The following is a 20,944-nucleotide window of genomic DNA, read 5'->3' as shown; positions in this document are numbered from 1 at the left end:
AATAAATTTTTCTCTGTATCTTATTTTTCCAGATATCTAAAATTAATGGCAATATTCAAAAACAGAATAATCAACCCTAAGATATTTTTCTTCTTAGTCTTTCACTGTATTACCTCTAAGCTATTTCTTTTCCTAATCAAATCTACTTCAATTTATTAATCCTTATTCATTTTCTATTTTTAAATGAGTGAGACTTGACTCTAGAGACTGATAAATGTAGATGAAAAAAAACCATACATAGTAAACTCCTATCTAATGTGATCAGAAATTTGGTTTACTACATATTCACTCATTTGGTCATTCATGAATTCAGCCAACACATTTAGCAGGACCTTTGGTGTATCAAGTAGTCAGGTTCTGGGTGCCAGAGACATAAAAAAACAGGATCCCCTTCTCATGGAACTTATCTTCTAGTTGGTAGTAGGAAATGGAAGACAACAAACAAGGAAAGTGTCAGATAGTAATGAATGTTAGGACAAATAAAGTAATGTGCTGGGCTAGCAACTAACTGAATAGTTATTTTAGACTGGTAGTCAGAGAAGGCCTGCCTGAGGAGGTGACCTTTAAACTGAGACTTGAATGACAAGGTGTGGCCATGAGCAAAGATGCAAAGGAACATCACAGAACAAGATCATGATACAGTGTAGAGCACAGAAAATGAGCAATGAGATACGGTCAGAAAAGTGGGCGGAGATCACATCATGTGGGGTCTTGCAAGCCCAGGTAAGGAGTCTGGATTTTATTCAAAGAGGAAGAGGAAGCCATTGGAGGGTTTAAGCAAGGGAGTGACATGAAATGATGAATTTTTAAAAGATGCCTTTGGGAGCTGTAAAATGGGCACAGAGGGTCAGTTTTGCCAGATGAACAGTTCTAGAGACCTGCTGTACACTACTACTACTGCGCTGTACCCTTAAAGCTGGTCAAGATGGTAAATTTCATGTTATGTGTGTTTTACCACAATAAAATGAGGGAGAGGGAGAGACAGAGAGAGAGAAAGAGAGAGAGAGAGGGATCTTTGGCCACTATGAGAAGAAGGGACTAGGGAGTATACAAGTATAAACAGTGAAGCCAGTTAGGAAACTCCTGCCCAGTCCAGGCAAGACCACTTAGCATGGGCTAGGACGATGGTAGTGGGGCTGGAGAGAAGTAGATTTAGGATCTATCTGGAGGTCAAGTCAGTAGGACTCACTGCTGGACTGGGCATGGGTGGTGAGAAAAAGGAACTGAAATTACTAATCTGTCCTTTAGAAGTCAGGGTAGTGGTTATCCTTGGAAGGATAGGGAGGATCAGGAAGGGAGCATCTGGAGTATTGGTAATATTCTATTTCTTGATCTGGGTGTGAACTAGACAGGTGTGTTCAATTTGTGAAAATTCACCACGCTATACATTTATAACATGCATGCTTTTCAGTGTACATTATACTTCAATGAACATTTTTAAAATTTCTAAATTTGGGGCTTGAGTAAATATCTGGAAAGTGCTGCTGCTCCCTGAGACGAAGAAGACTCAAAAGAACAAGTTTAGGAGGACCATCTACTGAAGAAGGCTACAGATAAAAAGAGTATCATTAGGAAACAGCCAGATTTCACTTAGGGAAAGACTGTGAAAGGAACTTTCAAAGGGTGATTGAGAATATGGTGCATATGTATACCTTCTGAGTATAGTTCCAGAGGGTACCACAGAAGAGTTTTGGGTTTTTTTGGTCACTGATTGTCATAAGCATCATGCATAATGTACCTCCTCAAGCAATTTTAAGACAAAGATCACATACAAGCACTTACCTCTATTTCTGTAATTTTTTCAGAAGGATTATCAATTAGGAAACGTGCTAAAGTCCCAGGAGTAGTTCTGTAAGTCAGAATGATTGAGTTTTTAGGGTCCTGACACCACTGAATAAAGAGATCCCGTGAAAATCCACATTCCAGGTCAGGTTGGCTGGCAAGTACCACTTTAGGGCTAGGTACTCGAGCCAAGTCAGAAAGACCATGACATAGAGACAGATGGCGAAACTGAAATGGATTATTTCTTTTGTCTTCAAAACATCTCATCAATTTATCACTCATCCACTCCACCTAATATGGGGGAAAAAGGTGACAATAATTAGAAAATACTTATAATACACTAGTTAATAGTTACCATGTATGACACTCAAGAAATGAGAATATAATAAAATGCATGTAAAATAGAAAAAAAATTAGAAAAATACTATATTGTAACTTCAATGTACTCTACAACAGTCAACGAGTTCAAGTTCCATCCTGTTTTAAGTCTTTTTTCCATTAATGATTGCTTAAATTTGTGCCACTTTGACAAGAAGCTTATTGTCTGTTTTTATTCCCCATCAGATCCTTCCAGACCAATGTTCAACCCTAAAAATCTAATTTTGCATTATGTATCAGTTATGAGTCACTTTAAATCTTATTCAAAAGGCAGTGTATAAGTGCTAAATATCTTACCCCAGATATTGCTATATCAAGAGAAAGAACTTATTCAAAAGGAAGAAAAAAATGGATTCTAACATGTATATCCCATAAAGTAGGTTCTATTTTTTGCCCCCACTTTACAGATTATGATACTAAGCATCAGAGAAGCAACTTGCCCTATCTGTAAAATGGGGAAAAAACAGAACCTACTTCATAGGACACATAAAGATTAAATTAAATAATACATGTAAAGCACAAAGAACAGTAAGTGGTTGATTTTTAGTTTTTATTATTATTATCATCATCCTCCTCCTCAACAGAAAAAGAAAATCCAAAGGGCAATTAAAACATTGTTTTCCATAAGCCCAACCTCTTGTAGCAAACTTCTTTATTAAAAATGGTAACACGGTGGGGAGGGTATAGCTCAAGTGGTAGAGCACATGCTTAGCATGCACAAGGTCGTGGGTTCAATCCTCAGGACCTCCATTAAAAAAGAAAAAAGAAAAACTAATAATAAATAGACCTAATGACCCCCCCAAAAAATAAATAAATTTAAATTAAAAAAAAATGGTAACATGAAAACAAACCTGGGACTTAGAAAACTCCACCACATTATAACTGACGTTATTGAGGAGTGCCAGTGAGTAAACACCCAGTCCTGCGTCTTTAGTTCTCCAGATTTGATCAAGGAGCTGAGCAAGTTCCAAAACCCTGCCTGCAGTGTCCACTGCTATTAATACATTCCCATCACCTCGAAGTGTTTCCAGGACATTTGCTAGAAAACAAGAACGTAAAATCCATATAGATCGTAACAATACTTTGCTACAAAATTAAAGATAACTTTAGTTCCATGTTTTTACTATAAAGACTATAATTTAAAAATAAGCAATTACTATGCCAGATACAAAATAAAAGAACTTCATTTAGGTTATTACAACCACTTTTTATTCTGTGAATATATCTTCATAGGAGTTGAAAAACAATGCCATTAACTCTCACTTTTGTTTTCACTGAAAAATTATAAATTGGTGGCTTCCAACCCTTTTCACCCAGAGTACACAAAAATGACATACGCACACACTGAGAAAACTGGATGAACAGGCCAAATGCAACCAGCCTAGGGTTTCCAGGTCACTCTGTTCTCACCTGCCTACCCCAATGAACTTTGTTATAAAATATAATTCCCAAATTTATATACATGCACATTTATACTTTATATTAATATACATATATTTTGTATGTATGTGTGCCTGTAGAATAAAATATAATATTCCATCTTCCAACAAGACTTTCTAGATAAAAGTCTGCTTGAAAATATTTAGTAAAATCAAACTCCAGCAAAAACAAATAACAACAAAATCCAAGAATTGAAAACCTTCTTAAAGTCAGAGTAACATGGTATACAAGTCATATTTTTTAAGTAGATATATGAAGGCAGTGGTTTCAAGCATGTTAAAAATGGAATCCAGCTTTCCCTGTTGAATTCCCATGCAGCTTATAAGAAAAGAATGTAAACTAAAAGGGCTCAAGCCAAAGCAGCAGCAGCCAGGGATGGCCCAGAGGCATCTCCTTAGAATCAAGACTGGATACAGATTAGAGTGTAAAACACCCAACAGCAAGATCAGAGGAGTATCTGCACCCTCACTTATCTCCTTTGTTCATTTTTCTTTTACAGTGTAAACGTTTCTCTAGTAGATTTATATGAGATCTTTGTATGTTTTGGTGTTCCCTAGACATGTACCAGTGAGTGCCAGGGAGAGCTACTACATGCTGAACGGCAGGAGTGAGCCTCTCTTTATACCTATCCCACAAAAGTTAAATTCAAACCAACTAAAGCATCTTTTGTAAACATATTGACATAGTCACATAGTATTTTTTCAAAAATGCTAGAGTAAGTCAATCTCTTATAACAAGAAACGTGTCAGAAAGAACAGGCTAAACAGTAATTCCTACTGCCATGCATGTCCACAGCTCTGGAGAAAGGACTGCGTGTAACACATACTCAGAAGTTGCTCGTCTCTTTGTTTTCTCCTGGGCTGCACATACGTAGCATTAAACGAATCTGTGATAAGTAGGGAAGGTCTGCTTAGCATTTCCAGGGAACATCCATTTAAGTGGCTATAACAAAGTAGAGGAAGAGAAAAAAAAAAAGTAGAGGAAGAGGAATGTTTTACATCACTTCAAATAAACAACAGCCTATCTCACCTAAAAAATACACAATTTCTTTTATAAGGTTTTTTTCCTTTTCTGACTATAAAAGTCGATATTGATAAGAAAATCTGGTAAATTCAAGAAGGAAAATTAACATCTTCCAGAGTACCATCACTCAAAGAAAATCGATATAATATTTTGGTGTACATCCTTCTAAGTACATAAATAAATTTTTCTATGCATATATATGTGTATATATTTCACAAGGGTGATATCCCATGTATGTGCCTATATACTCAGTTCTGTATCCAGGTTTTCTCCCATGACATTAAAATCATTTTCTAAATTTAATTTTTAACAATTATAAAAACTTTCTGTTGTGTCTGTACAATATTTATTTGGTCATTTCCCTTTATTGATATTTAGGTTACTTTTCTTGCCATTATAAATAATCTCTCAAAGCACACTTTTACAAAAAGCTTCAGTTGCATTTCTAATTGTTTCTTCAGGACACATTCCTAGAAATGTATTTACTGGAATAAACGATATTGCTAAATGGCTGTCCAGAAAGGTTTAACCTTTTTCAGAAAGCTCTCTCTTTTCCAGAAAGATTCAACCAGAAAGACTGACCAACTCAAGAAAAGTTTCCATTTAAAAACAATTTTAATGGGATTTAATTTTAAAAATCATTATTACTTAAATTTTCTCTTTTGACTTTATAACTTTTGTTCATTTTGTAACTAGTATCTTTTTGATTGATTAAGACCTAGTCTTAGAAATAAGCCTTTAGTCAACTTGCTGTGAAGAGTTTCCCTAGTTCATAGGTTTTTGTTTGTTTGTTTGTTTTTGATAGAGGTACTGGGAATTGAACCCAGGACAGGGTGCATGCTAAGCACACGCTCTACCACTGAGCTATTTCCCTCCCCCCATAGGTCTTTTAATTTAGTTTATTGTTTCAGACATTTTGAACCTATCTGTAATCAAATCTATCAGGGCTTTCCTTTGTAACTTGGTCTACTGCCTTTCTCCTTACCAAGTCTTTCCCAAATAAGAGATCAGACTTGCCAACATTGTTTCATTTTCTATTTAATTCTAACCCACCTGAAATTTATTTTATTAGGTGGTAAAAAAAGACAGAAGTTTTTCCCAAAAACTTTGAATGCCATTTATTTAAATACCCACACTTTCCTCATAAACCTGTGATTATAAGAGCCTAAAATTCAATTTATTAATCTCAAATTTTTCTTAATAAAAGATACAAAAGATCTTGAGACTATTGTAACGTAATATAAAATAGCTATGAACTTAATGTACAGAAATTACAAAAGTAATTTCAATTTTAAAGTAATGCTGTGAGTACAAAATGAAGTATATAAAATTAGACTACTGTGTCCCCTTCTATAGGAAGCCTGACTTTAAGTAGTAATATTAGATGGTAGTTATTGACGTTAACAAAAAACAAAAGCAAAACAAAACAAAAATCCTACCTGAAAAGTTTCTTTAAATAGCAGGTCAAGAGCATATAAAATATAGTTTGATGTACAAAACTTAATCTCTTTTGCAACATCTCCAGAGAGATATCTGTTTTATAGAGTGGATACTTGCATGTAAATTTCAAAACAGTGTCTTTTATCTCATATCAAACTTTTCCCCTTACAAGGCAAATAATTAAGTAATTTTGAAAACATTCACCATTTGGTGCTTTTAAATTGCTCTAGATTTCTGGTTAAAAAAATAACTTTGTTTCTAATTTTTCCCCCAAAGAATGAAATAATACCAACTGCATTTCCACTAGCTTTTGTCTTGCTATACCTACATCTCCCTCTTGTGGTTGAAGTCAACTGCATAAACAATTTCTTCTTCTCCATCTTTGACTATTTTCCATATTGTTCCACCTATCATATGACCAGCCGGCAGAGGTGTGATAGACAAGCCATGTCCTTTACCTATGTCAGCAAGACAATGACAAAACTCAGATTTCTTTTTACAACCCTCAAAAAAGGTAATTTATTTGTAAGCCATTTTTTCATAGGTTAACATATGCAATGATACAAAATTCAAAAGTAAAAAGGCATATAGTGAAATGCAAGTCTCTGCCTCCTGTCCCCCAACTACTGCCTTCCCTCATGGAGACAAACACTTGTCATTTTGTTAGTATTTCTGCAGACATATTTGTGCAGATAGATAGAAGGTTAGAGACTGCCATTACTATTAAATTATTTAGCAGGAATAATACATTTTAATATTTATATTCTGCACACAATTCTCAAGGGTTTCCACCTTTACTAGTCTCTAAATTGACAACAATTCAAACCTCCTTATGGTAAAGAATTTACCCTACAGAAAAATTTAGTACAAACAAAGCTGTTGAGACCACTGTTACTGCTTGGCTAAGTCTTCATCGTCCATTGCTGCACCATTTTTTCATATTTATGAAAACCTTTTAATATAATTCTCTCTATATATGATAAACATATACTTAATATATGACTTCCTGACCTAATTAAATGATAAAATTTTTGATGTTCGATTCCAGAATTAAGTCACGCTCTACTCTGTGCTGCGACAGCACTTCATTTACCTCAATCACTACACTCCGTCCTCCGGGCTACTTCATCTCCTCAACCTAACTGTGAGTTCCGAGGAGGAGGATCTGGCCACATTACTTTTGTGCACCGTAAACACTCAACAAGTCTTTCCCAGATTAATGTGAAAAGGCCTGAGCTATTACATTCTGTTAGAATTTGGTCTGGAATATTTTAAAATTCAAATGGCCTGGGGGAAGTTCACAGTTCCCTGTAAAAAAATGCTAATCTTTTATTCTTCAGACCATAGTGCTTGTAATTTTTACTAGAAATTCCCCTTGTACTTTTCAGTAAGTTAAACCTCATTAGTCTGATTATTTACTACCGGAAACATTTTTTACCTTTCAAATTCACAATCTGAGAGAATTTTAACTGCTGTATTTTATCAAAGGCTGCATCCACATCATCTAGTGTAAAGAGTGTAAAATCTTCTGTATTGTGTCGGGACTAAAAGAAAAATACAAATAAATGGTTAAAAATGATCACTGCAGGAGTGTTAGAAAATGTTTTTAATTGCTTAAGTTACCTGATAAAGGTCATACATGAACATCTGTCCCATTTTATAAACAGGAATGGTTGCATAGATAGCACAGTTCAGACCCAACTTTCCAACAGCATACGGGAGGGCCCCCAGGTGGAGGGGATCGGGGTGAGACAACAGCACTGCATCGATCTGGTGAACATGCCTAGAACACAGTCAGAATGACCATTTTTCAAATCTTGTTCTCAAGGGTAAAGGCAGGATACTCAAAATTAATTTGCCAGTTGTGATTCCTCTCAGTACTCTGAATTAAAGACTATGCTGGGGTAAAAGAGCAAAACTAAGAACTAAAATTATGTTACCTATGAATTTCAATTATTACTACCCTGTCCTGCATAGATATCAAAAATTATGGTGTGAGCTGCACATAAATATGTGGTGTCTAGACACATTTTTTTAAAGGTAAAAAAGTAGACACCATATGTAAGCTAATTTCAAAAGGTTATCTTGTATACTATTAAGTTCAAGAACTTGTTAAGGAAAGGATATTTAAAAGGTCACATATTTCTCACAGATTTTTGTCTCAGCTTTTAGCATGGTGACTGACAGTACATTCATTACAGTAAAATTTTAATCAATGAAAGATACGTTCTCACTGACAAAAGAAATTAGTAAGAAAAAAATTTTTGCTACAAGTTCTAAGTTTTTTAAATGTTTAAGTCCTCGTTCCTTCCATAATTAGCATAATACTGCAAACATAACTAAATTTTTATTTGATGGATTGAGTATCCTTTTGAATCTGATGGTCTTAATTCGAAGCACCCATTCTCAAATGTCTCACATCAAAAGAAACAGAAAATATGCTAATGTTATCTGACTGTAGAACTTTTACATGGGAGGTTTTTCCTCTCTTCAAATTCTTATAAACTTAATCTTGCTCTTTTCTAAAATTAGGGTGCAAAAATTTCTACAGCGATCCACTGGCCAACTAACAACTTAAGATTTTGCTGAATTTCAATAAACACAGCTTATAAGTCAACAAAAACTATACCAATAAAAACAGTCATTATTTGGCTCTTTGGCATATGTAGAATGAAACTGTTTACTATAAACTAAATTAGAGGAAAAAAGCAAACACTGTGTAACATAAAAATGGTATCATAGTGAAGAAAAGAGAAGTTGATTTATTAAAAGGGTAGAAGTATTAACAGTAACTTACTTCCTCAGAGAATCTATAATATCCATAGAAAAATGCTCATCCCAGCCACAGTCCAATAAAAATCTAAATTCATCGACTTGGAGAAGATAGCAAAGAGCAGATTCTTCTTGGACCCCAGAAAGGGTAGTTAATTTGATAATAGATGTCATTTTTTTTGGTCCAATCACAACAATCCAAAAGTTTCTTTCAACAGAAATAAAAATATAATTAAACATAAAAGCACAGTTATTTTAAAGACCTATTTCCATCACTGTTAAGTATAAAGTTAAAATATAATCTTACACACTATTGTTAACGAAGAGTCCTTCAGTGGATCCCCAGTGTGATTTAATGAAAAGTAGCGGACTTTGGAATCAGACTTATGTTTGAAACTCCAGTATGGTTCTGGAAAGTTAATTAAACTCTTCCTCACTTCTGTATCCTAGTTTATGAAACATGAGTATTAATATATTCATAAAAAGGATGTTGGAAGATTTCAAATAATATGTAAATTACCTAGAATGGAGATACCAAGTTCCTCAATAAATGAAGGTGTATTAAAGTAGTGAACCTATCCTTCATGGTGAACTTGTTTCTCCTTTATTTTGCTCTGTGATGGTAGTGATTTCATTGCATTATAGTTATTAGTTTATGTGTCTTTCTCTCCAATTAGACTAGTGGTCCTTATATAAAGGGAATTTTCCCCCTGGAGAATCTGATAAAAAGCTATGGGCCTTTCCTTCTCCTCCCAATCTTTAAAAGAAAACAAAAAGGCCCTTATACACATAGAAATTCATATACTTTTCAAGGAGTTTAACGTTAAGAACCCTTGCACCGGAATGTGAGTAAGTAAAAAAACAGAGGTAGTATTTTATGTTTGCAATTTCTAAAAGAGAAGCTGACACACAGTAAGTGCTCACCACATATTTGATGGAATGTATGTTGGGATGCCAACCACATATTTCAAGAAGATACAACATCAACATATCTATTGGGATTTAGGACCCAGAATTGTGTGCTATTAAGCAGATGTTATTTAAAAACATTCATTAACAAAAGTACATATCTACAGCAACATTTCAGATCTTAGCCCCTTAAAATAAATTAGCCTTTCCTGCATACCTGATGATCCCTCACCATCTGTCCAAGGTTATATCAACAAACTAAGGCAAATTGCCCACCTTTCCTAAAGCCTGTCAGGGGGTTAGCCCACCACATCTCCCATCCTTGTTTACCTTGGTCACAGCCAAAGATCCAAGACTCCTAGGCTGTCCATTATCACTGACGTGTACATCTTCTAGTTGGACCTAATCCGCTAACTCTTCTCCCTCCCAAATCCTTTCAGTGTGCCCCCTGGAACTATTATACCCTCCTGTAACTTTAATCTCTTCTCTGAAGCTTCTCCTCACCTGCTAATCTTCACAGAAACCTGGCTCTTCTCAAAGGATACTGTTTCTCCTGCAGCCTTCTCAAGAGGCCTTCTTTTCTCTTGAACTTCCCGACCTCAGAGACTTTCCATCTCTAAGACTATTACTTCACATCTCTTCTCTGCTCAAGCATTATGTACCTCTCCCTCCATCCTATTCTCATGTCATCATCTCACCTTATTCTTTAGTTAGAAAATAAAAGTAATCAGACACTAACTCCTCATTTTCCAATACTGCATCTGTTAACCTATCTGCATGCACACAATTGCGTCCATCATATGGAACAAATAGCCCAGCTCTCATCCAAGGCCAAGCCCCTGCGTGTGCTCTGAATCCCACTGTCATTTACTTCCGTAGAACTTAACTTCTTCAGTCACTCCCTTCTTCCACTGCAGCATCAATGTATCACTGATGTACCAATCCTATTAGCATACAGATACTCTAGAATTCCCAACTTAAAAGAACTCTCTCTGAATCCTACAATCTCTGGCCACTGCTTCATCATTTCTATGCTCCCCTTTCACAGCAAAACTTCTCAGAATATTTGCCCACAATTGTGTCTCCACTTTCTCACCTCACACTCACACTACCAAATCTGATGTCTTTCCCCACCATTTCACTAGAAGAGCTTTCATCAAGGTCACTGACAAACCTATACAACTTAAGCCAGTGGACATTTCTGTGGCCTCAACTTACTGGAAACTGTAGCAGCATTCAACAAAATTAACTGCTTCAACCTCCTGGAAACACCGTCTCTGGCAGAGGGTCTGTCAACCCTCTCCTGGCTTTCCTGATACCTCCAACTGGTCATTCCTCACTAGCCTTGGTTAATTACTCTTTCTCTCTTCAGCCTCTAAATGTGGCAGTGCTTTGTAGTGGGACTTTCTTTTTCTCCTTTTCTCTCTAGGTGATCTTATCCAGTCCCACAGCTTTAAATCGCATCTGGTCTCTGATGGCATCATCCTTGATTCCTTCTTTTATTTGTTTCCCACATCCAATCCATCAGTAAGTCCCACATTTTTTTTTTTTACCTCCATTACATTTCTCAAAGATAACCTCAAATATTTCCTTCTATCTCCACTGTCACCAAGATCTCTAACTAGTTTGTGTATTTTCCTTGCCTCAAGTTTATTTTCTCAGAGACGTTTTCTGACCACCCTGAAGTCCATCCCCACCTCAGTTACATCCTATGATGTGTATTTTCCTTTTCTTTTCCTTAAAATTCTTAGTGCTCATTAGATACTTGCTGCTTATTTTAATCACTTTGTCCCTGCCTTTCTCTCCTCTTAACCTCCACACCAGAATGATGACTCCATGAAAGCAGAGTGTCTATTTTGATCACAGTACATGCTTATTAAATGAATAAATGAGGATGGCTAGTATTAAATGAGCTTAGTGCTGTCATCACACCATTAATAGCTACCTATTTACATGCACTTCCTCTTGCTTGGGAGAGCTCTCTGAGTGCAGGACGGGGTTTGATCTATTTTTGTATCCTTACTGTATTAGGACATGTCTTACATATAGTGGTTGTTTAATAATTAGCTGTTGAAACAGATAAGTTAAAAATATATTGACTTTAGTGTGTTCCTATTTGTAATATAGGAGAAGTACAAGGATACTAATTCTCTATTTGATTTAAAATGTTCATAAATAAAATTTTGGAAAGGACTTAAAATTCTCTCTGCCAAAAAGCTCCCTGTATCATAATTATATTAATGGCCTAAGAGCAACTCTTTTCCTGCTCAAATCTACCTTACTCCCACTTTCTTTGATTATGAAATGAAAATACAAAGTATCTTACAGATAGAAATGAATGAGTTCATGTTCTTTTTGCAGACAGACCCAGATATCAATAGATGAAAAGATATTTTTATTACAATTGCTTATAATATAATAAAGCTGTGTCTTTATTAGACAGCTTTTACTTACTGATATCTCAGTTGTATATAGGATGAAACACCATGAATTCAAAGGAGTTCTTTACAATCTAAAAAATAAAGAAATAAGAGTCTCGTGACTGTGAATAATGATTTACTTCTGTTTTTAATCTGCTATTTAACTTCTATCTTGCCCTAAGATGAACACCATGAGCAGCAGCAAGCGAATATATGGTCCTTTTTTCAAAGAGAAACTTGTCATAATTTTAGGAAGCTTAAGCTTACATAAAACAAAGAGGGATTAGACAATAAAAGACAAAAGTAAATAACAAAGTAGTAATAATCAGGGGCTGAAACATGCAGTTTAGGAAATAAGATTTTAAAAACTGACATTAGCTTGTTAGTGAGAATCATAAAAAGAAGTGGGATCTTAAATTATTTGTCAAGGTCGGTCATGGATAGAAAGAGACAAAGAGAAAGGTATTCAAAATGGGGAATAACACGGTCAAAGGCATAAAACAAAAACTTACAGAGTACCAGTGACAAAACTAGCCTGGCACTTTCACATAAGCAAAACATGAAAGAAAAGTCCTAATGGATAAAAAAGGGCCAGTTAATGAAAGGTCTTGGAAACTATGGGCCTAGTTTGAACAGAGAACAGGCAACAGACATTGTAAGATCAATTATCAAGTGAGATGACGTAATATAGGTAATACTGTAGTTTAGAAAAGTTAGCAGGTGTCTATGATTGATCAGATAAAGAAGACAGAGAAAGTAGAGAGATAAAAAAGAAGAGAATTTAGCAGCCCACTTCCTCCTTTCAACTTTGCTGGTTCTATTTTGAGACTGAATTTCTTTAGCCTCAAATGTACTTAATAACTCTGTAACAAGAATTCATTAGTCGTTATCCAAGTAACCAAGGCTTGAAACTCCACATGTTTGATTCCTTCCTTTACCTCCTGAATAGACTGTTACCAACTCCTGATTATTTCCCCCTGGAATGCCTTGTACATTTGTCATTCCCTTTCCATTCCTACAGCAAGTACCTTAATACAGGGCCTCATTACCTTACATTTGGGTTTCTGTTTCTTTGTCTCCAATCTTTCATCCCTTCACCTCAACCTAAACCTTACTGCCAGATTAATATTCCAAAACACCCCTGCACCTATGATCCCTTGCTCAGAAATTTCTGAAGGCTTCTTACTATTTAAAAGAACAAAACCTGAATGCCTTCACTGGCAACGCAGAGTGCCAGCAAGGTGCGCAGACATCACTGCTGACCGTCATCTTAAGGCCCCACTCAAATTCCACCTCCTCACTGATCCTTCCGTCATTTGTCTAGACCAGAACAGCTCTGTCCAACAGAAATATCGTGCAAGCCACAAATGTAATTAAAACTTTTTTCATAGCCACGATGAAGTTTTACAGGTGAAATTAATTTTATTTAACCCACTATATCAAAAATATTCTCACTTCAACATGTAATCATTATTAAGAAATTACTGGGGGGGGGGGGTTTGGGGTACTAAGTCTTCAAAATTCAGTGTGTATTTTATATTCACAGCACATCTCAATTCGAACTAACCACAATTGCAAGTGCTCAACAGTTACATGTAGCTAATAGTCTAGATCTAGACTCTAAAATCAAGGCTTTGGACTGTGGAGCATTGTGCTTTGCCACTCCTAAAGTGCAGGTTGGCACCATTCTAGTTTTATGTACATGTCTTAGACTTAATTTTAATAGTATCACCAACCACTTAGTCTCCTAGACTAAAAATTCTTTATCACCCTCTTCCCACCAAATTGGCTGCCACCAGTTGAATTCTATTTGACATTTCAGAAATATCTCTGACATCCTTTACTATTCTTCCTCAGGGAGGCACTCATTACCTTACCTGAATGATTGCAATTTCCTCTCATCTAGTTCCAAGCTGATCCTCCATACAGCTATCAGAGAGACAGTCCTGAAAACTAAATATCCTCATGCCCCTTCCTTGTGCAAAGTAGTCATCAGCTTCCTGTTAAACACTAAATATAATCTAAATACCTTTGTTGGGAATCAAAGTCCTTCACAAGTTTATCTCAATCTCCCTCTTACTTCACCAACCACCCCTGTGCTGCACGATCAAGCACATTCATTCTCCTGCTCTCCCAACGTAAGCCAAAACTTCTCCAAACTCTCTGTATCCCTGTACTGCATCCCGATGACCTCATCAGCTTCCCAGCTCAAATATTTATCCCTTTAAAAAGCTATGTTGGTGTCTCCAGGCAATGTTATTTATTTTCATCCAGCACAAGTGGGCACAAAGAATATATGTTGAATGGAAGTTAAATGTATAGGGGAAGAGCAAAAGCGAAATCTCTCAATTTCCAATACCAAGCACAGCGCTCAAAGCAACATAAATGTGTACTGAAAGGAACGAAGTCTCATCATATCATAAATTCTTTCTGGGCAGTGATTTTTAACCGACACCATTTCACCTTAAATCATCTATCACAGTTACTTGCTCTCTCACTAGCGATCGTGCACGTTGATGACAACTAAGGGGAACCATGCACAATCTAAGGGAAAAGGAAGGAATCTGGGTTAGCCCTGGGGGTCAAGTGAGAGAAGTCTCCTCTTGTTCAGTTCCGGGAGAGCACTGGTTTCGTAACAGGATCAAAGGGGTTGTAAAATAAAAACTCAGAGCACGAGCAATTGATAACGCAGGTTGCCTGGTCACAGGAAGCCAGGCTTGCCGGAGTTAAAATTATTCTGACCTGTTCACTCAAGAGCGTGTAAATAGAGCGATGATGCTGGAAGCGCTCAAAGGCGACGCTACAGGGGAGGGGGGCGACGGTTTTAATAAAGCTTGCTAACGTCTTAAAGGTCTTTGGAGTGGATTAACTAAAAAGGACCCCTACTTTGTGCCCTGTAGCCTCGTGGTCTCTCAACCCGGGACGACGGGAAGACCCCGAGCGAGGAGGCTGAAAACAAGGTAGTCACAAGGCTAAGGAGCCAAGGCTGGCGTCGGATTAACTCCTCCAGCCCCGAGAGACTGAACAGGCGGAGGGAAAGAGCGAAAAGGAGGGAAGGAGAGCATGGGAGTGAATCGTAGGGGCTGCCATAAAAGACCAGGAGCTTTAGACCCACGGAGAAGTCACTCTCTTTCCCTCGCTGAGCACTTCCGCCAGGAACGACCAGGACAGTCGCAACCGAAAGCCCAGGAGCACGTCCCCGGCGGAGACCCGGTCGGAGTCGGAGCCAGGCTTTCCTCTGGCTCCGAGGACACCCCCTCCCCCCCCAAAGGAGCACGGCTTTTTTCCGCCCCCACTTGCCTCGTCAGTCCTCCCCAAACGCCGTCCACTGCCCTTCCCAGCCCCTAGTCGGAATCCAGATTCAAGAGCGAGGAAAGCTGATGTTGGCTCAGCGGCGCCCGTGACGATCAGCCAGCAGAATCCCCTCAGTGGCGGCCGCCATCTTGAAACTGGAGGCGACCCGCTAAGGCGGGGAGACCCAGGGTGATACCATATTCGGGGGTTGGGGGGACAAAGCTGGAGGAAGGCGGTGTCGCTTACACCAAGTCTCGTCACCTGGGGCCGAAGTTTTATTTTTAAAGAATTTATAATGTGTTGAAGCTAAAATAAACAGGAAAGAGTCAAGCAGTGAAAGGACGAAGAGGTAGGATTTCCCGGAGCCACCCCTCTCTTCGAGCGGGCGCAGCGAATGGTGGGTCCCCAGGCCGCAGCTTCCGCTGGCGCCGCTGGCTGGGCTCGCCGCTGCCCTTGGTTGTGGGGTCGTTGTTAGCTCCGAGGCCGCAGGTGGGTCCGGGGTTCGCGGCGGCCGAGGCGGCGAGAGCTGCGTTTGTGCAGGCGGGGAGGGTGCACCTCTGGGAAGGCCCTCGGCAGCGACGGGTACATGGGGGTGGGGTGGGGTGGGGTGGGGGTGGGGGTCCGAGTTGGGGGTCTTGGCCTCCCCGGCGCTGGAGCGGCGCGGCTTCGCCAAGCTTCCCAGCGAAGGAGACGGGGAAGGAGAGGGAGTCGGGGTTGCTTACCGCTGGACTCACGTTTCCCGCCTGGCTCCTTTGGCGGAGGGTACTCTGAGGCTGTCATAACTGGAAAACACCTTTAGATGTTGCGGGACCGGCCGGAAGCCGGCTGGAATCACGGCTCCTAGGCTGCAGTGGGGAAAGGGCTCTGTCTTCCTCCTTACTCAGGACTGGAAGCTAACCTTGCTCTCTTCTAATTTTCAAACCCTCTTGAGCCGACCATTTCAGAAAACATGCACTTTGAAAACGTAATTTAAAAAAGATAATATTCATTTGTGCTTGATTTCCAGGGTGTTTATGTCATTAAGACAGGGTTCCAGACCTCAAGGAGTTCAGTTTCTCCATGCATCTAGTACTGTTTTTTATAGGTTAAGTCGACACTTTTTGATCAATACATATAAATTGCTGTAGGGACTAATTAGAGAGTGGGATTTTTTTTTTGATGTCGACTCATCTATATTTTTCCGACGTGATTTCGGAGGGACGTAAGAAAAATACAGACTATATAGTCTTTTTAGAAGCTAAGCGAAAAAATTGGGTTGAGGAAAAGGTAATACAGGCATACCTCATTTTATTGAGCTTTGTAGATAATGCGTTGTTTGTAAATTGAAGATGTGTGGCAACCTTTGGTTGTCAGATGATGGCTAGCGTCTTTTAACAATAAGGTGTTTTTTTTTTTCATTAAGGTGGATACATTGTGTTTTTAGACATAATGCTATTGCACACAACTTTTAAATGCACTGGGAAACCAAAAAATTCTTGTGTCTCACTTTACCTCCTTATTTATTTGGTAGTCTGGAACCAAACCCATAATATCTCCTAGTTATGCCCTTATTAGGAAAAATGAGATAAAGCTAAGACTAAGGTTAATATAAGTGTTGACCTTTATACTTACTGTATGAGACTGTAAAGCACAAATAAAGAGCTTGGACCAAGGAGCCAGATTGCCTGGGTATTAATCCCAGTTCTGCCATTTACAGTGTTTGTGACCTTAGGAAAGTTGATTGTCCCTAAATTTACTTATTTGAAAAAAAAATACTCTTATTGCATCGGGGACATTGTATTAGTTAATACAGGATAGAAGTGTGAGGATTACATGAATTGGTGATTATGAAAATTATTAAGAACCATGCCAGACAGAGTGTTGTAAGAATCAGCTCTTTCTAAAGGTAGGGACAAAATTTTGGATCATTTTGTTATCAAAGGGTACATGATCAGTTACTCTATTGCCCAAGTCTATAAGATAAAAACCAGTTTGGCTTTTTCAGGCTTTCTGAAGTAAAGGCAAAATCTTTCTTGAGAGGCTTCACATAAAGAGGACACTAATAATATGTACAGTGCCATTGAGGGCACTTGTGTAGATGTCACTCTTTATCCAAGCCTAGACTTCCATTCTCTAAGAAATTCTAGCTCACTCATGTCCATAAATCTGTGTCGTCCCTGGTCGTCTTGCAGTGACATATACAGGACAAATGGCCATTAAACAGTAGATTGTACAATTGTGATATGAAATGCCTCTGGGACTAAGATTTGCTGTTTATCTCTCAGGGATGGAATCAGGCTTCCATCGTGGTGGTTGAATCCAACTGTGGATTCTGAACATACAGAATCCTTTTATTTATCAGTCCTGCTGTCTTTACCTGTAGAGTCTCTGTGAAAGCCTCTATGCAACAAGACCCTCAGGGGCTTGGCTCGTCTCTTCTGTTCAGAGTAAAGCCAGACAAAATTGGCTTCCGACCCTGTTAGAGGAGTGCCAACAGTAATGGTGGATAGCCCACAGGTGGCCATGGGCTTATTTAAAAAGTATTGGGCTGAGAGTCAGCAAGTTCCTTTTGTTGGTTAAATACAATTATCTAACAGTTAGTTATAGTGAGTGTTAGACTTGACACCTCTTAAGAAATTTGAGGGACCTAATAAGGACAGGTGGGAGAATAGATGACCCCTGGACTTCTCCAGGGACCTATATTGTCTAGTATTTTGTAGTTTAGTGCTTTCAAGGTTACATTATTTGATTAAAGCATGCATTATTATTCCCATACTTGACTGGTTCAGGTTTATAAAGGGGCTAACTTGGTGGGCACTTGGTCAGAATCACAGAAAGTACCTAAGTGTTTATCAAATAGTGCTTAAGGATCTAAGTGCAAATAATGTTACTAAGGGAAGGCACAATGCTAAGAGAATCACCATCTTCTAGGAGTAAGTTAAGATTGGTTACATTTACATTTAAATGTCCAAGAACTAGTTGTGGCAAATCAGTTGGGGAGTTATTTCAAACATCTCATTTACTTACATCATAATTTTGTAGATCAGTGATAATTCAGACTGGAATCTGCTGTGTGTAATATTACACTCTGTGAAAGACAGTATGTAATAATTGTGTGACTTTTAACTTCATGTCCACTTCCTAACCCAGTGCCTTTATCTAGTGAGTAAAGTTTGAGAGATAAAGAATTAGAATGTGTGTGAGAGCGAATGTCTTAGGAGAAGCAGGAATCCAGTCTGCATAACCGCAGAAGCACTTTTGTTAGCAGTAATGCATTCTCTTTCTAGATGTTTCAGGTCTTCTCAGCCATTATATATGATTTATTCATTATAGATTCACGTGCATACAGATTTATTTTGATTTCATCTTTAGGTACAATTTTTTACAGAAAATTGACGATTCAACTGTGTTTTTATTGAATTAGTGCAAATTCATTTTCCATATGATGACTTACAGTTCTTCTTTGAAGTCCCCCTCTTCTTCCTTTTGGAAACTCTTAGAACTTAAGAAGTCTTAAGTACCATAAATATCAATTTGAGGGGGATTCTCTACAAGAGGCATTTCAGTATAATTGAAGGAGCTAGAGCTTTGGAGTGAACCTGAGTTTGAATTCCAGGTCTACACGTAATGCCTATTTGGGTTAAATTGTTTTCTTATCTGTAAAATAAGAATAATAATATTTTATGTTTTATGTCAGACTATATGATGACTCTGGTACTAGTAATCACTATAACAGTAAGTTCCCTTCTCTCCGTATCTTTTATAGAGTCATTTAATTGATATTCCGATCTACTGTGACATTATTCAGTATGAATTTTTAAATTTCTCTTCTTTTCATTCACTTTAAAAATTAGTTTTGTGAAAATAGTTTTCAATCATTTAGCTTTATCTAAAGAATTCTGCTTCTGAAAAAAATTGTATTATTATGTTTGTTTTGGCATTGTGAGAGGTTCTAAAATTATTTTATACATGTAAAAGTCCTAAATCAATATTAAGAGGGTGCATATACTCAGCTTTTGCAAGTAGAATTTTTTAATACTCTCTCCATTTCTGTGTTATATAGGATCACTGGTGGAGCTACAAATAGAAAGTAATAAATTGACTTTAGTGCTGTGTAATTTTTATACTAATCATTGTCACCTATATAATCTTCATCAAGTAGATTTTAAGTAGAATACTACATTCTAATGCCAAACAAATTTAAAGAGGCTTATTATACTTTTAACATCTGTCCCCTATATTCAAAGCTATCTTCCTGTTTCAGATGCTATTTAAAAGATATTTCAAAGGCAGTTATATTTCTGATTTTTTTTAATAGCATTCATGATGAGCTTACTTCAGGTTGTGCGTGACCACTGGGTACATATACTTGTCCCTATGGGATTTGTCTTTGGATGGTATCTAGACAAAAAGAATGATGAAAAGCTAACTGCCTTCCGGAATGAGAGTCTCTTATTCAAAAGGTTAGTTTTTATTTTTTTTTTAAACCAACAGTTAATCAGCTTTTGGAAATATTCTTAGTATCATTTGTGCCAAAAATAAACAGAAGGGGTAGTTTTTTCCCCCTGAGCATTTAGATTTAAGTGATACTTTGTCATCTTGTTTGCTGTCTAATCCTTGGATAAAGCTGTGTGATTACTTTTGGAATGTAAACAAGTCTTCAGTTTATGAACAGGCTATTTCAGATCTTTGAAAAGTCTTTTTCTTTCTTTCTTTCTTTCTTTTTTTTTAATTCAGGGTACACTTTAATGTAGAAAGTTTTAAACCACCTCACTAAAGCCTTCTCTATATACGGCTTTAACTATATTATCATATACTGTCTTAGGCCATGATGAGGCTGAAATCAGAGGCACTAATTGTGGCTGGGTGCTGTATTCTCAGCAACTGTGCTTAAAGGCTTTAGACATGGTGGTTGAGTGGTCCAATAGCAATGGCAGCTGTCTGGTCCCGTTGTGTCTCTGGAGATGGCTCATCTGGCATCAGAATTAGAGTGCAAGACTGCGTGTCTACCTCTGGCTTTGCAGCTAGGGAGGAGGAAGTTCAAGGACCCCAGAACTGAGCAGCAGCCACAGTCGTGTAGAGGAGGTTCACATTCAGAGTTCAAGAAAGATAAAATGAGCTGGAAAGAGTCTAGAAAACATTAAATGAACTCTCATATAAAGACAGAGTAAGAAATTACAGGTTTTTAATCTGGAAGAATAAAATTGAAGAGGTGGTAAAAGTTTAAAATCATGAGAAAATAGAATGAATATGTTGAATCTAATAAACACTTTTAAATGGGTCAATTTAATACATAAAATATTGAATTCACATTCTTCTGACTTTTCCTTTTTATCCTCTCATAAAAGTTTTATTTACACTTTTGCCTTTCCTCCCTTTCTTTCCACATAGGGAATTGAGGCCCCGTGAAGAAGTCACCTGGAAGTAAAGGCTATGGCTGAATTACAGGATGTTCACATTTTTTAAATTATGGGAGAAATAAAAACACATTCATTATTTAATTTGAA

General features: G+C 37.5%; 2 protein-coding genes across 3 annotated transcripts in view; one reads left to right on the top strand and one right to left on the bottom strand.

Moving 5' to 3' along the window:
* The window catches only part of CPSF2 (cleavage and polyadenylation specific factor 2), a 27,530-nt gene extending 11,583 nt beyond the window's left edge, over positions 1 to 15,947 (bottom strand). The window contains exons 1-9 of the mRNA XM_006184191.3: positions 15,465 to 15,947; positions 12,199 to 12,256; positions 8,861 to 9,043; positions 7,687 to 7,846; positions 7,502 to 7,607; positions 6,392 to 6,521; positions 4,427 to 4,542; positions 3,012 to 3,199; positions 1,783 to 2,073 (exon numbers count right to left, since the gene is read on the bottom strand). Coding sequence (XP_006184253.1) covers positions 1,783 to 2,073; positions 3,012 to 3,199; positions 4,427 to 4,542; positions 6,392 to 6,521; positions 7,502 to 7,607; positions 7,687 to 7,846; positions 8,861 to 9,009 — 1,140 coding nt within the window. The 5' untranslated portion in view covers positions 9,010 to 9,043; positions 12,199 to 12,256; positions 15,465 to 15,947. The remainder of the gene's footprint in view (positions 1 to 1,782; positions 2,074 to 3,011; positions 3,200 to 4,426; positions 4,543 to 6,391; positions 6,522 to 7,501; positions 7,608 to 7,686; positions 7,847 to 8,860; positions 9,044 to 12,198; positions 12,257 to 15,464) is intronic.
* Positions 15,620 to 20,944, top strand: NDUFB1 (NADH:ubiquinone oxidoreductase subunit B1). Of its 2 annotated transcripts, none has more exons than XM_006184192.3 (3): positions 15,620 to 15,807; positions 19,756 to 19,900; positions 20,829 to 20,944. In XM_006184192.3, exons 2-3 carry the CDS (start codon positions 19,761 to 19,763, stop codon positions 20,863 to 20,865), a joined length of 177 nt encoding a protein of 58 aa, XP_006184254.1. In that variant the 5' UTR covers positions 15,620 to 15,807; positions 19,756 to 19,760; the 3' UTR covers positions 20,866 to 20,944. The 2 variants fall into 2 exon arrangements, with proteins under 2 accessions (XP_006184254.1, XP_032338432.1); XM_032482541.1 differs by lacking the exon at positions 15,620 to 15,807 and adding an exon at positions 15,907 to 16,040.

The sequence above is a fragment of the Camelus ferus genome, chromosome 6, assembly GCF_009834535.1.
Source record: "Camelus ferus isolate YT-003-E chromosome 6, BCGSAC_Cfer_1.0, whole genome shotgun sequence".
Classification (NCBI taxonomy): Eukaryota; Metazoa; Chordata; class Mammalia; order Artiodactyla; family Camelidae; genus Camelus; species Camelus ferus.
The sequence above is the reverse complement of the archived record's forward strand: the minus strand, read 5'-3'. Positions and strand labels throughout refer to the sequence as shown.